The 16,729-nt window shown below is 43.7% G+C and overlaps 2 protein-coding genes across 2 annotated transcripts; both read right to left on the bottom strand.

Annotated features, from left to right (window-relative positions):
* Positions 1-5,204: 5,204 nt before the first annotated feature.
* Positions 5,205-6,152, bottom strand: LOC108801467 (olfactory receptor 146-like). Its single transcript, XM_018573353.1, has one exon. The coding sequence runs from the start codon at positions 6,150-6,152 to the stop codon at positions 5,205-5,207; it is 948 nt and encodes a 315-aa protein (XP_018428855.1).
* Positions 6,153-12,542: 6,390 nt separating this feature from the next.
* On the bottom strand, positions 12,543-13,993 carry LOC108801466 (olfactory receptor 146-like). The gene is made up of 2 exons (XM_018573352.1): positions 13,094-13,993; positions 12,543-12,653 (listed from the first exon to the last, which is right to left on the bottom strand). Exons 1-2 carry the CDS (start codon positions 13,991-13,993, stop codon positions 12,543-12,545), a joined length of 1,011 nt encoding a protein of 336 aa, XP_018428854.1.
* Positions 13,994-16,729: the final 2,736 nt, after the last annotated feature.

Below are 16,729 nucleotides of genomic sequence, written 5' to 3'. Positions count from 1 at the left end.
TGCCCCTCAATATGTCAAACGACGGTGAGCGATAGCCAGAGTATTTTACATGTGCCGAGGGTTTGTTGTAGAGCGATGAGATCCAAGTGAGAAAGTGATGGCCAAATCCCCAACGCCGAAGAGCAGCAAAGAGATATGGCCATGATACTGTATTGAAAGCTTTCCTGATGTCCAAGGACAAGAGCATAGCAGGGATGCGTTGTGCTTGGGCAATGTGTGTGAGCAGGGTAAGCCAGCGAACATTGTCACCGGCTTGCCTGCTAGGTGTAAAGCCGACTTGATCCTGTGTCACTAATTGCCCAATCACTAAGTTCAGTCTATTTGCCAAGACCTTTGCTAGCAATTTCACATACACATTCAATAAAGATATGGGTCTGAAATTGGAGCAGTCAGATTGATCCGTGTTTGATTTGGGTATCATACTGATGGACGCAGAGAGGGAATCACGATTCAGGGTAGCACCCGATCGAATGCTGTTGGAAGAGGCGGTTAGTAGGGGTGTACGTTGGTCTTTAAAGGTATTATAGTAGACCACAGTGAGGCCATCCGGGCCTGGCCTCTTCCCTTTGGAGAGTGAGGTGATGGCCAAAAGAACCTCTTGGACCGTGATTGGATCTTCTAGGGTCGCTAATTGCTCTGGCAAAAGGGAGGGGAGGGCAAGACCTTCCAGAAAGTTGTCGGTGTCTTCCTCGTGCGTTGTGGCAGGTGCTGTGTATAGGGATGAGAGGTGTTTATGGAAAAGATCGAGAATGGCAAGTGGGTTGCTAGTGTGAGTACCTGAGGGGGTGCGAAGCCTGAAGGGCTTATAGGATGGGTCAAGGGACCGTAGTCTATTAGCTAGTAGGGTATCCGCTTTATTCCCCTTAAGATAAAATTTGTGGGAGGTACGGTGCAATTGCTCGGCAGCATGCTCAGTCAGTAGAAGGTTGAGAGCCTGTCGTGCCGTTTCAAGTTTAGCCTTGTTGGGCGGTGTAGGGGATTGAGTGAAGGTCGGGACACAAGAGTAGAATTCTTGTTCCAAGAACTCGAGTCGTTGAAGTCTTTCCTTCTTCACGTGGGATGCTAATTGAATGAGTTTACCTCTGAGCACCGGTTTGTGTGCTTCCCAGAGTAACGTTGGGGAAATGTCTGGGTTTCGATTGTGGACTATATAGTCGGATAGGCAGGACGCCACGGTACTTTTAATTACGGGGTCAGAAAGTAGGGAGTCATTCAAGGTCCAATTGAAGGGTTTGTTTGGAGGAGAAATACTCGATAGGAGCAGAGTAACTGCAGAGTGGTCAGACCACGGGATGGGGAGGAGTCTCGATTGTATGATTGATGGAACTAGGGAGTGGGAAAGGAGAATGTGGTCTATTCTGGAGAAGACATCATGTGGGTGAGAGTAGTGTGTGAAATCCACTTTGTGGGGGGGTTCACCTCTCTCCAGCAGTCAACTAGTGCATGGTTAGAGATGAGGTCACGGAATGTTTTCGCTGAGGTCAAGTAAGTTGGAGAATCTATGGATCTTTATGGGGGAGGAGAACCAAGTTAGAGTCTCCACACATGATAAGCGAGCCTGCGCTGTTGGTTTGTATTCTACCCAAAAGGTCTGAGAAAAAAGAAAGTTGGTCTGTGTTGGGGGCATAGTAAGAGACCAGGGTGACTTCAGAGTCATGCAGGAGTCCCGTAAGTATTAAATATCTGCCTCGGGGTCCCGAACTACCGAGTGGCATACGAAGTTGGCTGAACGGCGAAATCTGATCAAAAGAGGTCCGTGGTATGCTCTGGTAGGCCGCGAATCCGCAAGTTCGATCGGCGGGACCTATTTTCCATATCCTCTAGTTTGGATAAAATGATTTTATTATAGTCTCTGAGAGTGTCCATCTCCTTCGTTTGATCTGCCAGGTCGTTAGTGAGATCATCACGCCTGTCCTAAAAAAAAAACGAAAAAAAAAACTCTCCCGGGCGCTCTGGGAGCCCCCCGCTCCCGGCCGCCCAGGAGAGAAACACTGCAGTGTCTTTTTTTTCTTTATTCTGACACGATCGATGTCAGAATAGGAAAAAAAAAAAATTCACATTGAAAAGCATTGGGACATTACTATTGGCTATTTCAATTTGCAATAGCCAATAGTAAACTAGCATTGTACCCGTCCTCTGCTGATGGACCTGATGGGGAACTGCAGCAGAGGGCAGGTACAATGCTAGTTTACAATGCTTTGGGAGCCAGGGAGAGTTAGCTGTTTGGAGAACAGTGTCCCTGGTTAGCAGGTCACCAGGGACACTGATCTCACTGCAAGTGGCCGGAGCCAGCCGTGATCTTATGTCGGCCGGCCAATGGCTTCGGCTTCGGCTTTCAGGCTCGGCTGAGCCGCTCGGCCATGATCGGGAGCTGTACGGGCTATTGTGGGGTCGAAGCTAGCCGAAGGATCGGCCGAAGTTGCGGCCAGATCATTCGGCAGCTTCGTGAATAGACCTCTTAGATTGAGTCATTCAATGAATAACCTGTTCTGGACATGAAAGGAGGAGGAGGTAGCACTGACCCAGTGTAGTATAAAAGGGTTTTATTAAAATAATAGTAATAGAAAATGCGCTTGCAGGAGGTTTGTAGAGACAGTTAATAGACATGTTTTTTTTTCTACAACATTCACATAATATGATCAAGATGGAGCTTCTTATTTATCACAGTGTAAGCAATGTGTCAGGGCACATGGCACCTTCATTAGGCAACCCGTGTTTGCCTGATGAAGGGGCTGGAAAACCATTTGGTGTGAACCATTTCCTCCTGTTGGAGTATAAAGGGGAATCCCATGTCTTTTACTTTGTCATTTTAGTAAAAACACATTGTGGAGCTAAAAAACAGGTGTACTGGTTTATAATGTAACAATATAAATGAACCCCTCACTGACTTTAAAGGTTCACACATGTAATTATATATTTATTATTATTATTATTCAGGATTTATAGAGCGCCAACAGTTTGCGCAGAGCTTTACAATATAAGGAGATGACAGTTACAATACAATTCAAGATAAGACGGTTACACGGGCCTTGCCCATGAGAGCTTACAGTCTACTAGGGAGGGGCAAGCAATACAAAGGGTGGAAGCAGTGTGGAAATGAGTACTTTAAGAAAGTGATAGTTCAGTGGTCAGGTTGAGGTGGGGTCGGCTTTTCTGAAGAGATGAGTTTTCAGGGATTGCCTAAAGGCAGATAGAGTCGGAGATAGATGGACTGGTTGGGTAGGGAGTTCCAGAGGATGGGGGAGAGTATAAAGAAGTGCTGGAGGCGAGCATGGGAGGAGTTGAGAGCGGGAGGTCCTGGGAGGAGCAGAGGGGATGATTAGGGTGATAGGGTGATACTTTAAGATGGAGTTAGAGATAAACCCCTTTAACCCCTTGTGGTTAAATCTTTTCTCCACCAGTTTTAGGTGGTGGCCTCTAGTCCTTGTTATGGAGTTTACTGTAATAAGTTTATTGCTGATGTTGATATCACAATTGAAAGTCTTGTACATCAAAATCATGTCCCCTCCTTAATCACCTCACTTCCAGCGTGAACATGTTTAAATTTAGTAACCTTGTCTCATAGCTTAGGTCCTCCATCCCCTTCATTAGTTTAGTTGCCCTTCTCTGGACTCTATCCAGCTCCAGGACATCCTTTCTATGAATTGGAGACCAAAACTGGACCACATACTCCAGATGAGGCCAAACTAGTGATCTGTAAAGTGGCAAAATATAGCTTTGTCTCTACAGTATTTCTGACTTCCCTAGTGGAGTTCCCATTAATGTGTATTGTTGTTGCCTATTTTAACCGCAAAGTTCATTACTTTACATCAACATTAAACCTCATCTGCCATATAGTTGCCCCTCCCCTATTTGTTCCAGTGTTATAGTGTCTAATCCCTAGTCTATTACCCTCCCAATTTTAGTATCATCAGCAAACACGGATACATGGTTATTCACACCCTCCCCCGATATAGTTAATAAACAGGTTAAATAATATGGGGCCCAGCACAGAACCCTGGGGGACAACACTCTCGACCCTAGACCAATCTAAAAAGGAGCAATTTATCGATACTTTCTGGACATGTTTCTGTAGCCAGTTCTTTATCCATGTACACAACATTTAAACTATGCCATTAGACCTCAGCTTGTGTAGTAAGCGTTTAAGTGGTACATAAGCTTTGGCAACATCCAGATATACCACATCCACCAACCTCCCTCCATCCAGATATACCACATCCACCAACCTCCCTCCATCCAGATATACCACATCCACCGGCCTCCCTCCATCCAGATATACCACATCCAATGACCTCCCTCCATCCAGGCACACCACATCCACCGACCTCCCTCCATCCAGATACACCACATCCACCGACCTCCCTCCATCCAGATCTCTACTCACCTCTTCATAGAATGTCAGTAGGTTGGTCTGACAAGAACGATCCCTCCTAAATCCGTGCTGATTATCATTTATTATACCATTTTCATGAACAAACTCTACTAAATAGTCCTTTATCATCCCCTCTAACAGTTTGCATACTATTGATGTTAGACTGATCGGTCTGTAGTTCCCAGGTTGGTATTTTGACCCTTTTTTTAATATCGGTACTACCGTAGCTTTCTGCCAGTTACTTGGTACTCTACCACTCATTAAGGAGTCCTTGAGGAATAATGGTCTCGCTATAACCTGGCTGAGTTCTTTAAGTACCTTGGGGTGCAAGTTACCTGGTCCTAATGCTTTATTTGCATTACGTTTTTCAATTCTATGTTGAACCTCGGCTACCGTCACCCACTAAATTGCATCTATCTTGGCAATGTCCTGGGCAGTGAATGAGTTAGTGGCAGGAAGCGGTGGGGGGGAAAAAATTTTAAAATTAACTTTATAACTATTCAATTAAGTGATTTTGAAATGCAGGTGTTCAGTCCTAAGATTTCAGGACCGAATCTGCGATGCCCAGGGCACGTTTATTGTTTTCTTGATCAAAAGAGCGATTGGAAATCAAAAATTTTATATAGCTGACACCAGAATAAGAACACTGAAAGAGAGAAGTAAGGAGAAATCAAAATATAGGAACTTCAGTGGCTACTGTCATAGAGGGGACTTCCTATCACTTTGGAGAAATGAATTCTTACTTCCTGTCATGTTTTGGGGGGTGAAGGGATATCTCCCCAATGGAGAAAGTACTTCTATGTCTTTCTAAGATCTACAAATCAGGGTTTAGCTAAGATGGATTCTGTATTTTGTTTGGAAGAAATTCATAAAAAAACACTTTAAATGCTTTTCTGAAATCCTGGTTCCTCAGACTGTATATCAGAGGGTTGAGGAGAGGAACAATCACGGTGTAAAAGACAGGTAACACTTTGTCAGCGGCATAGTGATTATTAGTTCCGGGGCGAAAAAAATCAAAAGAACCTGAGAAATAAAATATGAAGACCACTGTCAGGTGAGAGGAACACGTAGAGAAAACTTTACTCCTATTATCTTTAACTTGTATTTTCAGGACAGCTTTGAATATATAGACATAGGACAGGATGGTCAGTGTTAGGGAACCAGCTACAAGGAAGCATCCCAAGACAAAGATGAGCAGAATGTTGATGAAGATGTCACTGCAGGAGATCTGTAACAACTGAGGAAGGTCACAGAAGAAACTTTCTACAATATCTGATTCACAGAATGTTAAATTAAAAGCACAAAGTGTGTGAACTAAAGAATAGGAAGAACCGAAACACCACACAATGGACGCCAACTGTACACACACTTTCCAACTCATAATCTGTGTGTAATGTAATGGCTGACAAATGGCTGTATATCGATCATAGGACATGACAGCCAACAGAACAGACTCAGAGGCTGCAAAGAATATAAAGAAGAAGACTTGGGATATACAAGCCGTTATAGTAATCTTTCTTCTCTGAGTGTGAAGGTCAAATAACATTCGTGGGACAGTGACTGAGGAAAAACAGAGGTCCAGACTGGCCATGTTCCCAAGAAAGAAATACATAGGGGTGTGGAGGTGAGAGTCACTGACTATGAGGGAGATGATCAGCAAATTCCAGATTAATGTCAGAAGGTAGATGAGAAGGAAGAAGAGGAAGAGAGGGAGCTGAAGAGCCGGAATATCGGACAGTCCAGAGAGAAATAATTCATTCAGAATTGTCTGATTCCCCATTGTAATATTCTCATTCATACTTTTCATTTATGAGATTAATACAGAAAACACAATTCACCTCTTCAGTATGTTGTAGGACTTGATGTATGGCAATCTAAAGTATCAAATATACAAATTAAAAAATATCAAAATGTTGTGTTTTGGTGTAGAAAACATGAACCAGTTTCTAATTTCTATCAGCAATGCCAAATATTAAACAACATGATCAGAAATCTCCGACATTCATCAAATCACCGAGATGGAGAGAGAAGTCAGTGTGTGCTGCCGCATCAGAAATAATAATCTGACTTTTCATTTTCATTGGTGTTGTAGTTCTGGGAGTCCCGGCCGTAATAACAGGACCCTAAATTAGATTACAAAAATTTGATGTAAAATAAAATAATTACTACACAGGACAATATCCAGTCTGTAGATAAGAACATCTTCTACTGTTTTTGATCTCAAGGGGCGGTTGAGACTTCAAACAAGACATATACTTATACAGGACACTGAGATAAAGTTTCAATGTTGCTAAATTTAACACAAAGATGTACAAATATCAATACAAACTCTTTGTATCATGTGCAAATCTTTATTACATTAAGTATGACCTATTGCGTGTATGTATGTGATTCTGCATGTGTTTGTAAGTGTACGAGTCCCTGTGTGATCTTGTTTTTAAGGATACCTGTACCCCTGTATGTTCCGGTCTCTGAGGAAATTGTCCAAATACATTTTATCATCCAGACCCTCACCGCTCTAACTAAGAAGAAGCCCCTACGCCCCTTGTGCTGAAATCTTTTCTCCACCAATTTTAGGTGGTGGCCTCTAGTCCTTGTTATGATGTTAACCATAAAAAGTTTATTACTGTTAGATGGACTGGTTGTGTAGGGGGTTCCAGAGGATGGGAGAGACTATAGAGAAGTCCTGGAGGTGAGCATGGGAGGAGTTGACAAAAGATATTGAGAGCGAGAGGTCTTCGGAGGAGCAAAGAGGATGATTAGGGTGATACTTTAAGATGGGGTTAGCAATAAACCCCTTTAACCCCTTTGTGGTTAAATCTTTTCTCCACCAGTTTTAGGTGGTGGCCTCCAGTCCTTGTTGGAGTTTAATGGAGTTTACTGTAAAAGTTTATTGCTGATGTTGATATCACCATTTAACATCTCGTACATCAAAATCATGTCCCCCCTTAATCTCCTCACCTCCAGCGTGAACAGTTTAAATTTAGTAGCCTTGTCTCATAGCTTTGATCCTCCATCCCCTTAATTAGTTTAGTTGCCCTTCTCTGGATTGGTGACCAAAATTGGACCTCATACTCCAGATGAGGCTGAACCAGCGATCTATAAAGTGGCAAAATTATAGATTTCTCTCTACAGTACATTCCCTTTTTAATACAGGACAGAACTTTGCTCACTTTGTTTGCAGCAGCCTGGCATTGTGTGCCGCAGCCTGACATTGTGTGACGCAGCGTGGCATTGTGTGCCGCAGCCTGGGATTGTGAGCCTCAGCCTGGCATTGTGTGCCCCAGCCTGGCATTGTGTGCCTCAGCCTGGCATTGTGTGCCCCAGCCTGGCATTGTGTGCCCCAGCCTGGCATTGTGTGCCGCAGCCTGGCATTGTGTGCCCCAGCCTGGCATTGTGTGCCCCCAGCCTAACATTGTGTGCCGCAGCCTGGCATTGTGTGCCGCAGCCTGGCATTGTGTGCCGCAGCCTAGCATTGTGTGCCGCAGCCTGGCATTGTGTTCCTCAGCCTGGCATAGCAAGCTACTGTTCAATCTGTGGTCTACATGATCTCCAGATCCTTTTCCATTTGTGACTTCCCTAGTGGAGTTCCCATTAATGTGTATTCCCCTTGCCTGTTTTTAACCCCAAAGTGCATCACTTTACATTTATCCACATTAAACCTCATCTGCCATGTAGTTGACCACTCCCCTATTTTATCCGGGTCCTCCTGTAATGTTATAGTGTCTAAGTCTGTGTCTATTACCCTCCGGATTTTAGTATCATCAGCAAACACGGAAACCTGGCTATTCACTCCCTCCCCCGATATGGTTAATAAACAGGTTGAATAGTATGGGGCCCAGCACAGAACCCTGAGACACACCACTCATGACACTTGACCAGTCTGAGAAGGAGCCATTCATAGATACTCTCTGGACACGTTCCCGTAGCCAATTCTCTATCTATGTACTCACCATTCCTTCTATGCCCATAGCCCTCAGCTTGTGTAGTAAGTGTTTATGTGGCACTGTGCCAAACGCTTTCGAAAAATCCAGATATACCACATCCACCAACCTCCCTCCATCCAGATACATCACATCCACCGGCCTCCCTCCATCCAGATATACCACATCCACCGACCTCACTCCATCCAGATATACCACATCCACCAGCCTCCCTCCATCCAGATACACCACATCCACCAACTTCCCTCCATCCAGATATACCACATCTACTGGCCTCCCTCCATCCAGATACACCACATCCACCAACTTCCCTCCATCCAGAAATACCACATCTAACGGCCTCCCTCCATCCAGATATACCACATCTACCGGCCTCCCTCCATCCAGATATCCCACATCCACCAGCCTCCCTCCATCCAGATATCCCACATCCACCAGCCTCCCTCCATCCAGATATCCCACATCCACCAGCCTCCCTCCATCCAGATATCCCACATCCACCAGCCTCCCTCCATCCAGATATCCCACATCCACCAGCCTCCCTCCATCCAGATATCCCACATCCACCAGCCTCCCTCCATCCAGATATCCCACATCCACCAGCCTCCCTCCATCCAGATATCCCACATCCACCAGCCTCCCTCCATCCAGATATCCCACATCCACCAGCCTCCCTCCATCCAGATATCCCACATCCACCAGCCTCCCTCCATCCAGATATCCCACATCCACCAGCCTCCCTCCATCCAGATATCCCACATCCACCAGCCTCCCTCCATCCAGATATCCCACATCCACCAGCCTCCCTCCATCCAGATATCCCACATCCACCAGCCTCCCTCCATCCAGATATCCCACATCCACCAGCCTCCCTCCATCCAGATACACCACATCCACCGACCTCCCTCCATCCATCCAGGTACACGACATCCACCGGCCTCCCTCCATCCAGGTACACCACATCCACCGGCCTCCCTCCATCCAGATATACCACATCCACCGGACTCCCTCCATCCAGATATACCACATCCACCGGACTCCCTCCATCCAGGCACACCACATGCACCGACTTCCCTCCATCCAGATATACCACATCTACCGGCCTCCCTCCATCCAGATATACCACATCCACCTGCCTCCCTCTATCCAGGTACACCACATCCACCCGCCTCCCTCCATCCAGATATACCAGATCCACCGACCTCCCTCCATCCATCCAGGTACACCACATCCACCGGCCTCCCTCCATCCAGGCACACCACATGATATACCACATCCACCGGACTCCCTCCATCCAGGCACACCAGATCCACCGACCTCCCTCCATCCAGATCTCTACTTACCTCTTAGTAGAATGTTAGAAGATTTAGACTGAGTCATACAGGGAATAAGCTATTCTGGACATGAAAGGAAGATGAGACAGCACTGTGTAATATAAAATAGTTTTATTAATAAAAGTAACAACATGCACATAATATGATCAAGATGGGGCTTCTTATTTATCACAGTGTAAGCAATGTTTCAGGGCACATGGCACCTTCATTAGGCAACCCGTGTTTGCCTGATGAAGGGGCTGGAAAACCATTTGGTGCGCACCATTTCCTCCTCTACTTACAACCTTTGTCTTTAGCTATAACAATACAAGCTCATTGTAGCAGAACAGCTTAGAGTTTCTCATCGTCTTTCACACATTCTTGTTTATAAACCCTTTATAAGGTTAGAGGACCTGAAAGAGAACAGGCCATGACTATCAGACATGTAACCTGACTGAAGACTGAGCCAACCTTCTTCAGCAGGGGCGGTCTCTCCTGTGGGTATTTCTCTTAGTAACCAATGCCATGGACAATATTGTTTTAAAACATTTGTGTTCGATTCCTCAGCAGTTCAGTCGAAGAGTCCGAAAATCAGCCAAAACAAATAAATTAAATCTGTTATCTTATGAATGTACCCTTGTACTTATTCCCATGAGTATAGGGGCAGATATCTAGTGACCCCAATAAAGGGGGCTTCCAGATTGCCCCGTAGCTTTACCTCCTTTTTTAGGCACAACATGGTGGGGAATTGGTCCTTGTACCTCAACATTTGTCCAAGAGTAATGTGCAACGTGGTGAGGGATGTGGGGGGTGGGGTTCTTCGCGCTGTTCCCCCTTGTCCCTCACTGACTTTAATGGTTCACACATGTAATTCTATATTTATTATTATTATTATTATTCAGGATTTATAGAGCGCCAACAGTTTGTGCAGAGCATTACAATATAAGGACATGACAGTTACAATACAATTCAAGATAAGATGGTTACGAGGGCCCTGCCAATTAGAGCTTACAGTCTTCAAGGCAAGCAATACAAAGGGTGGAAGCTGTGTTGAAATGAGTTCTATAAGAAAGTGATAGTTCAGTGGTCAGTTTGAGGTGGGATCGGCTTTTCTGAAGAGAAGAGTTTTCAGGGTTTGCCTAAAGGCAGGTAGAGTCGGAGATAGATGGATAGGTTTTGGTAGGAAGTTCCAGAGGATGGGAGAGACTATAGAGAAGTCCTGGAGGCGAGCATGGGAGGAGTGGACAAAAGATCTTGAGAGCGCTGAGGTCTTGGGAGGAGCAAAGTGGATGATTAGGGTGATACTTTAAGATGGGGTTAGAGATAAACCCCTTTAACCCCTTGTGGTTAAATCTTTTCTCCACCATTTTTAGGTGGTGGCCTCTAGTCCTTGTTATGGAGTTTACTGTAATAAGTTTATTGCTGATGTTGATCCATTGAACGTCTTGTACATCAAAATCATGTCCACCCCTTGATCGCCTCACTTCCAGCGTGAACATGTTTAAATTTAGTAACCTTGTCTCATAGCTTAGGTCCTCCATCCCCTTCATTAGTTTTGTTGCCCTTCTCTGGACTCTCTCCAGCTCCAGGGCATCCTTCTGTGGATTGGAGACCAAAACTGGACCGCATACTCCAGATGAGGCCAAACTAGTGATCTGTAAAGTGGCAAAATATAGCTTTGTCTCTACAGTATTTCTGACTTCCTTTGTGGAGTTCCCATTAATGTGTATTGTTGTTGCCTATTTGAACCGCAAAGTGCATAACTTTACATCAACATGAAACCTCATCTACCATATAGGTGCCCCTCCCCTATTTTATCCAGTGTTATAGTGTCTAATCCCTAGTCTATTACCCTCCCAATTTTAGTATCATCAGCAAACAAGGATACATGGTTATTCACACCCTCCCCCGATATCGTTATTAAATAGGTTAAATAGTATGGGGCCCAGCACAGAACCCCGTGGCACACCACTCCCGACCCTAGACCAATCTAAAAAAGAGCCATTTATCGATACTCTCTGGACATGTTACGGTAGTCAGTTTTCTATCCATGTAGACAACATTTATTCTATGCCCATAGACCTCAGCTTGTGTAGTAAGTGTTTATGTGGTACTGTGTCAAAAGCTTTGGCAAAATCGAGATACACCACATCCACCGGCCTCCCTCCATCCAGATATACCACATCCACCGGCCTCCCTGCATTCAGACACACCACATCCACCTGCCTCCCTCCATCCAGATACACCACATCCACCGGCCTCCCTCCATCCAGATACACCACATCCACCGACCTCCCTCCATCCAGATACAACACATCCACCGGCCTCCCTCCATCCAGATACACCACATCCACCGACCTCCCTCCATCCAGATACACCACATCCACCGACCTCCCTCCATCCAGATACAACACATCCACCGACCTCCCTCCTTCCAGATCTCTACTCACCTCTTCATAGAATGTCAGTACGTTGGTCTGACTCCTAAATCCGTGCTAATTAGTTTGCATACTATTGATGTTAGACTGATCGGTCTGTAGTTCCCAGGTTGGTATTTTGACCCTTTTTTTAATATCGGTACTACCGTAGCTTTCTGCCAGTTACTTGGTACCCTGCCAGTCATTAAGGAGTCCTTGAAAATGAGGAATAATCTTCTCGCTATAACCTGGCTGAGTTCTTTAAGTACCTTGGGGTGCAGGTTATCTGGCACTAATGCTTTATTTGCATTACGTTTTTCAAGTCTATATTGAACCCCGGCTACCCTCACCCGCTAAATTGCATCTATCTTGTTTTTGAAATGAATGGCAATGTCCTGGGCAGTGAATGAGTTAGTGGGTGGAAGCGGTGGGGGGATGTAAAAACTAACTTTATAACTATTCAATTAAGTGCTTTTGAACATGCAGCTGTTCAGTCCTAAGATTTCAGGACCGAAACTGCGATGCCCAGGGCACGTTTATTGTTTTCTTGATCAAAAGAGCGATTGGAAATCAAAAATGTTATATAGCTGACACCAGAATAAGAACACTGGAAGAAAGAAGTAAGGAGAAATCAAAACATAGGAACTTCAGTGGCTACTGTCATAGAGTGGACTTCTTATCACTTTGGAGAAATTAATTCTTACTTCCTGTCATGTTTTGGGGGGTGAAGGGATATCTCCCCAATGGAGAAAGTGCTGATATGTCTTCCTAAGATCTACAAATCAGGGTTTAGCTAAGATGATTTCTGTATTTTGTTTGGAAAAAATTCATTAAAAACACTTTAAATGCTTTTCTGGAATCCTGGTTCCTCAGACTGTATATCAGAGGGTTGAGGAGAGGAACAATCACGGTGTAAAACACAGGTAACACTTTGTCAGCGGCATAGTGATTATTAGTGCCGGGGCGAAAATAATCAAAAGAACTACAAATCAGGGTTTAGCTAAGATGATTTCTGTATTTTGTTTGGAAAAAATTCATTAAAAACACTTTAAATGCTTTTCTGGAATCCTGGTTCCTCAGACTGTATATCAGAGGGTTGAGGAGAGGAACAATCACGGTGTAAAACACAGGTAACACTTTGTCAGCGGCATAGTGATTATTAGTGTCGGGGCGAAAATAATCAAAAGAACCTGAGAAATAAAATATGAAGACCACTGTCAGGTGAGAGGAACACGTAGAGAAAACTTTACTCCTTTTACCTTTAACTTGTATTTTCAGGACAGTTTTGAATATATAGACATAGGGCAGGATGGTCAGTGTTAGAGAACCAGCTACAAGGAAGCCTCCCAAGACAAAGATGAGCAGAATGTTGATGTAGATGTCACTGCAGGAGATCTGTAACAACTGAGGAAGGTCACAGAAGAAACTTTGTACAATAGCTGACTCACAGAATGTTAGTTTCAATGCACAAAGTGTGTGAACTAAAGAATAGGAAGAACCGAGACACCACACAATGGACGCCAAGGTTAGACACACTTTCCAGTTCATAATCTGTATGTAATGTAATGGCTGACAAATGGCTGTATATCGATCATAGGACATGACAGCCAACAGAAAAGACTCAGAGGATGCAAAGAATATAAAGAAGAAGACTTGGGTCATACAAGCCGTTATAGTAATCTTTCTTCTCTGGGTGAGAAGGTCAAATAACATTTGTGGGACGGTGATGGAGGAAAAACAGAGGTCCAAACTGGCCAGGTTCCCAAGGAAGAAATACATAGGGGTGTGGAGGTGAGAGTCACTGACTATGAGGGAGATGATCAGCAAATTCCAGATTAATGTCAGAAGGTAGATGAGAAGGAAGAAGAGGAAGAGAGGGAGCTGAAGAGCCGGAATATCGGACAGTCCAGAGAGGAATAATTCATTCAGAATTGTCTGATTCCCCATTGCAATATTTTCATTCATACTTTTCATTTATGAGATTAATACAGAAAACACAATTCTCCTCTTCAATATGTTGTAGGACTTCTAGGCAATCTAAAGTACCAAATATACAAATTCTGCAACAAAATATCAAAATGTTGTGCTTTGGTGTAGAGAACATGAACCAGTTTCGGACTTCTATCAGCAATGCCAAATATTCAAAAACATGATCAGAAATCTCCGACATTGATCAAATCACCGAGATGGAGAGAAGTCAGTGTGTGCTGCAGCATCAGAAATAATAATCTGACTTTTTATTTTCATAGGTGTTGTAGTTCTGGGAGTCCCGGCCATAATAACAGGACCCTAAATTAGATTTAAAGAATTTGATGTAAAATACAATAATTACTACACAGGACAATATTCAGTCTGTAGATAAGAATATCTTCTACTGTTTCTGATCTCAGGGGCCGGCTGTTACTTGAAACAAGACATATACTTATACAGGACACTGAGATAAAGGCTCCTGATTCCTGACCTGTAATAGCATTTACAGAACCTAAACATGCAATCCAGGAATCCTAATGTCACCTTTTAGAGTGTATGTCCAAACACAATGATCTGTTTCTTATTTTTGTATAGAGAAGGGAAAAGTTAGCACCCTGACTGCTTTTACTGTTATCTGAGGATACATTACTGACAGTGAGGGGGGGGGGGGCTTTCTTAAAAAAAGTAATCATACAAACTCCATGTCTGTTTTCTCTGTGAGAATAGAGGCAAAAATGATCTTTATTAGCATATGTTCTTCCCTGAATGGATGTGAGGAGCAGAGGAATGAAGTCATTTTCCTCACAACTTTATCTAGTGGCCATATTGTGGTATATTTGTGATATGATATTTGACTTGAAAAGAAAACATAAAATCCCCGGAGTTTGCTGGATGAAAGGCTCTGCAAATGTTTTACAAGTACACCTCTAAGTGTGGGAAACTCTGCAGCACAGAAGAACGTTTTACCTCTTTTTAGTTGAGAAGGTGAGGGGGGTCAGTCCTCGGTCTCACTTGAATTTCTGTCTGTGTCCCTATTGCAGAATTTGTCTCACCTTTAGTATGGTAAATCCATGGTCACTGGGACAGAAATGAGAGTAAGGGGGTGATTTACTAACCTAAACACACACACACACCAGGTGTGTGTGATTTTCACACAGCAAAACGTATTTATCAACCAAAAAGTCTCTAAAAGCATATTTCCACTAATGCCATATATGGAAAAATCATGCACATGATGCATATATAATGCTGCTTCACAGTTTAGAGAAAAATGGTTAGCTCATGCATTTACATTCCTGCATTCATCAACGCAAGCAACACAACGTAGAGCTAATTTACACAACATCACCTTGTAATTCATTCAGGGCTTTGCACAACACACCTGCTGGGTGTGTACACACTACAAAGGTGTTTAGATTCCACCCATAGATCATGCTGGGAGGGAACACACTACAGAGGTGTATACACGTTCGTGGTGTGTTTATAAGGTTAGTAAATCAACCCCTAAGTCTCTGTAACAGATAAATGGATTGCAGCAACAACCTGACAGGAGTTCTTAGACTTCTCCACAACATCCAAAACCGAAACAAACATTTGGCTTGTCCAACACTATAAGTTTATTTCCACTTTTGCAGTCACATTTGAGAAAACCCCTCTGTATGTTTGTTCTGTTTTCCCATTCACGCAGCATACAGAAAACATATTTTTAAAAGCATATTTCTTACCTGTTAGGTGTTTTGATGCAGCAGGAATAATGGCTGAATCCATGTTTTCCTGAGCACCTTCACAGTGACTTGGGCCTGAAATGTGTGGATTGTGCTTCTCTCATTAACTTCATTAACATACAATGCAGAAGCCAGGGTTGTATTTATTTAAGTCTTTTTTTGGGACAGACAGTGTTCAAATCTACTGTACAAATTATAATGAAACGAGCCAGCACAGTACAGACAGGGTTAGCTACCCCCTTCTAACATTACAAAGAAGGAGAAACAAATTAAAATGTGAACCCTTAAGAAGTCTATGAGTAACTCTGACCCAGGTAAAAACAATTTAAACTGCAAGAAGCATTTATTGTGGCTTATGCAATGTGAATGAAGACATGTAACACATATAACAGAGGTGTTATCCCAGTTTGGCTGTGAAAGTGGAAATACACTTTATGTAAAATGTAAATGAGTTTTGTGCATTGTTTATTATTTGTTGCAGCATAAAAAGACACAACGGGGGGAATTTATCAAAACTGGAGCAGACAAAATCTGGAGCAGATTTGCACTGCAACCAATCAGCTTCTCTGTCTCATTTTCAAGTCTTAACCTGGGCAAACTGAAGAGAGATGCTGATTGGTTGCCATGGGCAACTGTTCCAGATGTGGTCTGCTCCAGTGTTGATTAATTACCCCCAATGTTTCAACGTTGCTAAATTTAACATAATAACACAAAGATGTACAAATATCAAGACAAACTCTTTGGGGTTGATTTACTAACCTTATAAACACACCACGAACAAGTATACACCTCTGTAGTGTGTTCCCTCCCAGCATGATCTATGGGTGGAATCTAGACACCTTTTTACACACCACCTCATCTATGCCCATAGACTCCTCCCCCAATGTACACACCACCTCATCTATGCCCATAGACTCCTCCCCCCGGGGGAGAGCACCCTCCCCCAATGTACACACCACCTCATCTATGCCCATAGACTCCTCCCCCA

This window comes from Nanorana parkeri, unplaced genomic scaffold (genome assembly GCF_000935625.1).
Source record: "Nanorana parkeri isolate BGI_ZX_2015 unplaced genomic scaffold, ASM93562v1 scaffold2344, whole genome shotgun sequence".
NCBI classification, from domain to species: Eukaryota; Metazoa; Chordata; class Amphibia; order Anura; family Dicroglossidae; genus Nanorana; species Nanorana parkeri.
The sequence above is the reverse complement of the archived record's forward strand: the minus strand, read 5'-3'. Positions and strand labels throughout refer to the sequence as shown.

What these genes read in the sequence shown, in the direction of transcription:
- LOC108801467 (XM_018573353.1), bottom strand. Translation starts at nt 6,152, where the DNA reads ATGGGGAATCAGACAATTCTGAATGAATTATTTCTCTCTGGACTGTCC.
- LOC108801466 (XM_018573352.1), bottom strand. Translation starts at nt 13,993, where the DNA reads ATGGGGAATCAGACAATTCTGAATGAATTATTCCTCTCTGGACTGTCC. An exon ending in ATTCCAGAAAAGCATTTAAA is followed by an intron (nt 12,654 to 13,093) that starts GTGTTTTTAATG and finishes TCTTTCTTCCAG; the next exon opens with TGTTCTTATTCTGGTGTCAG.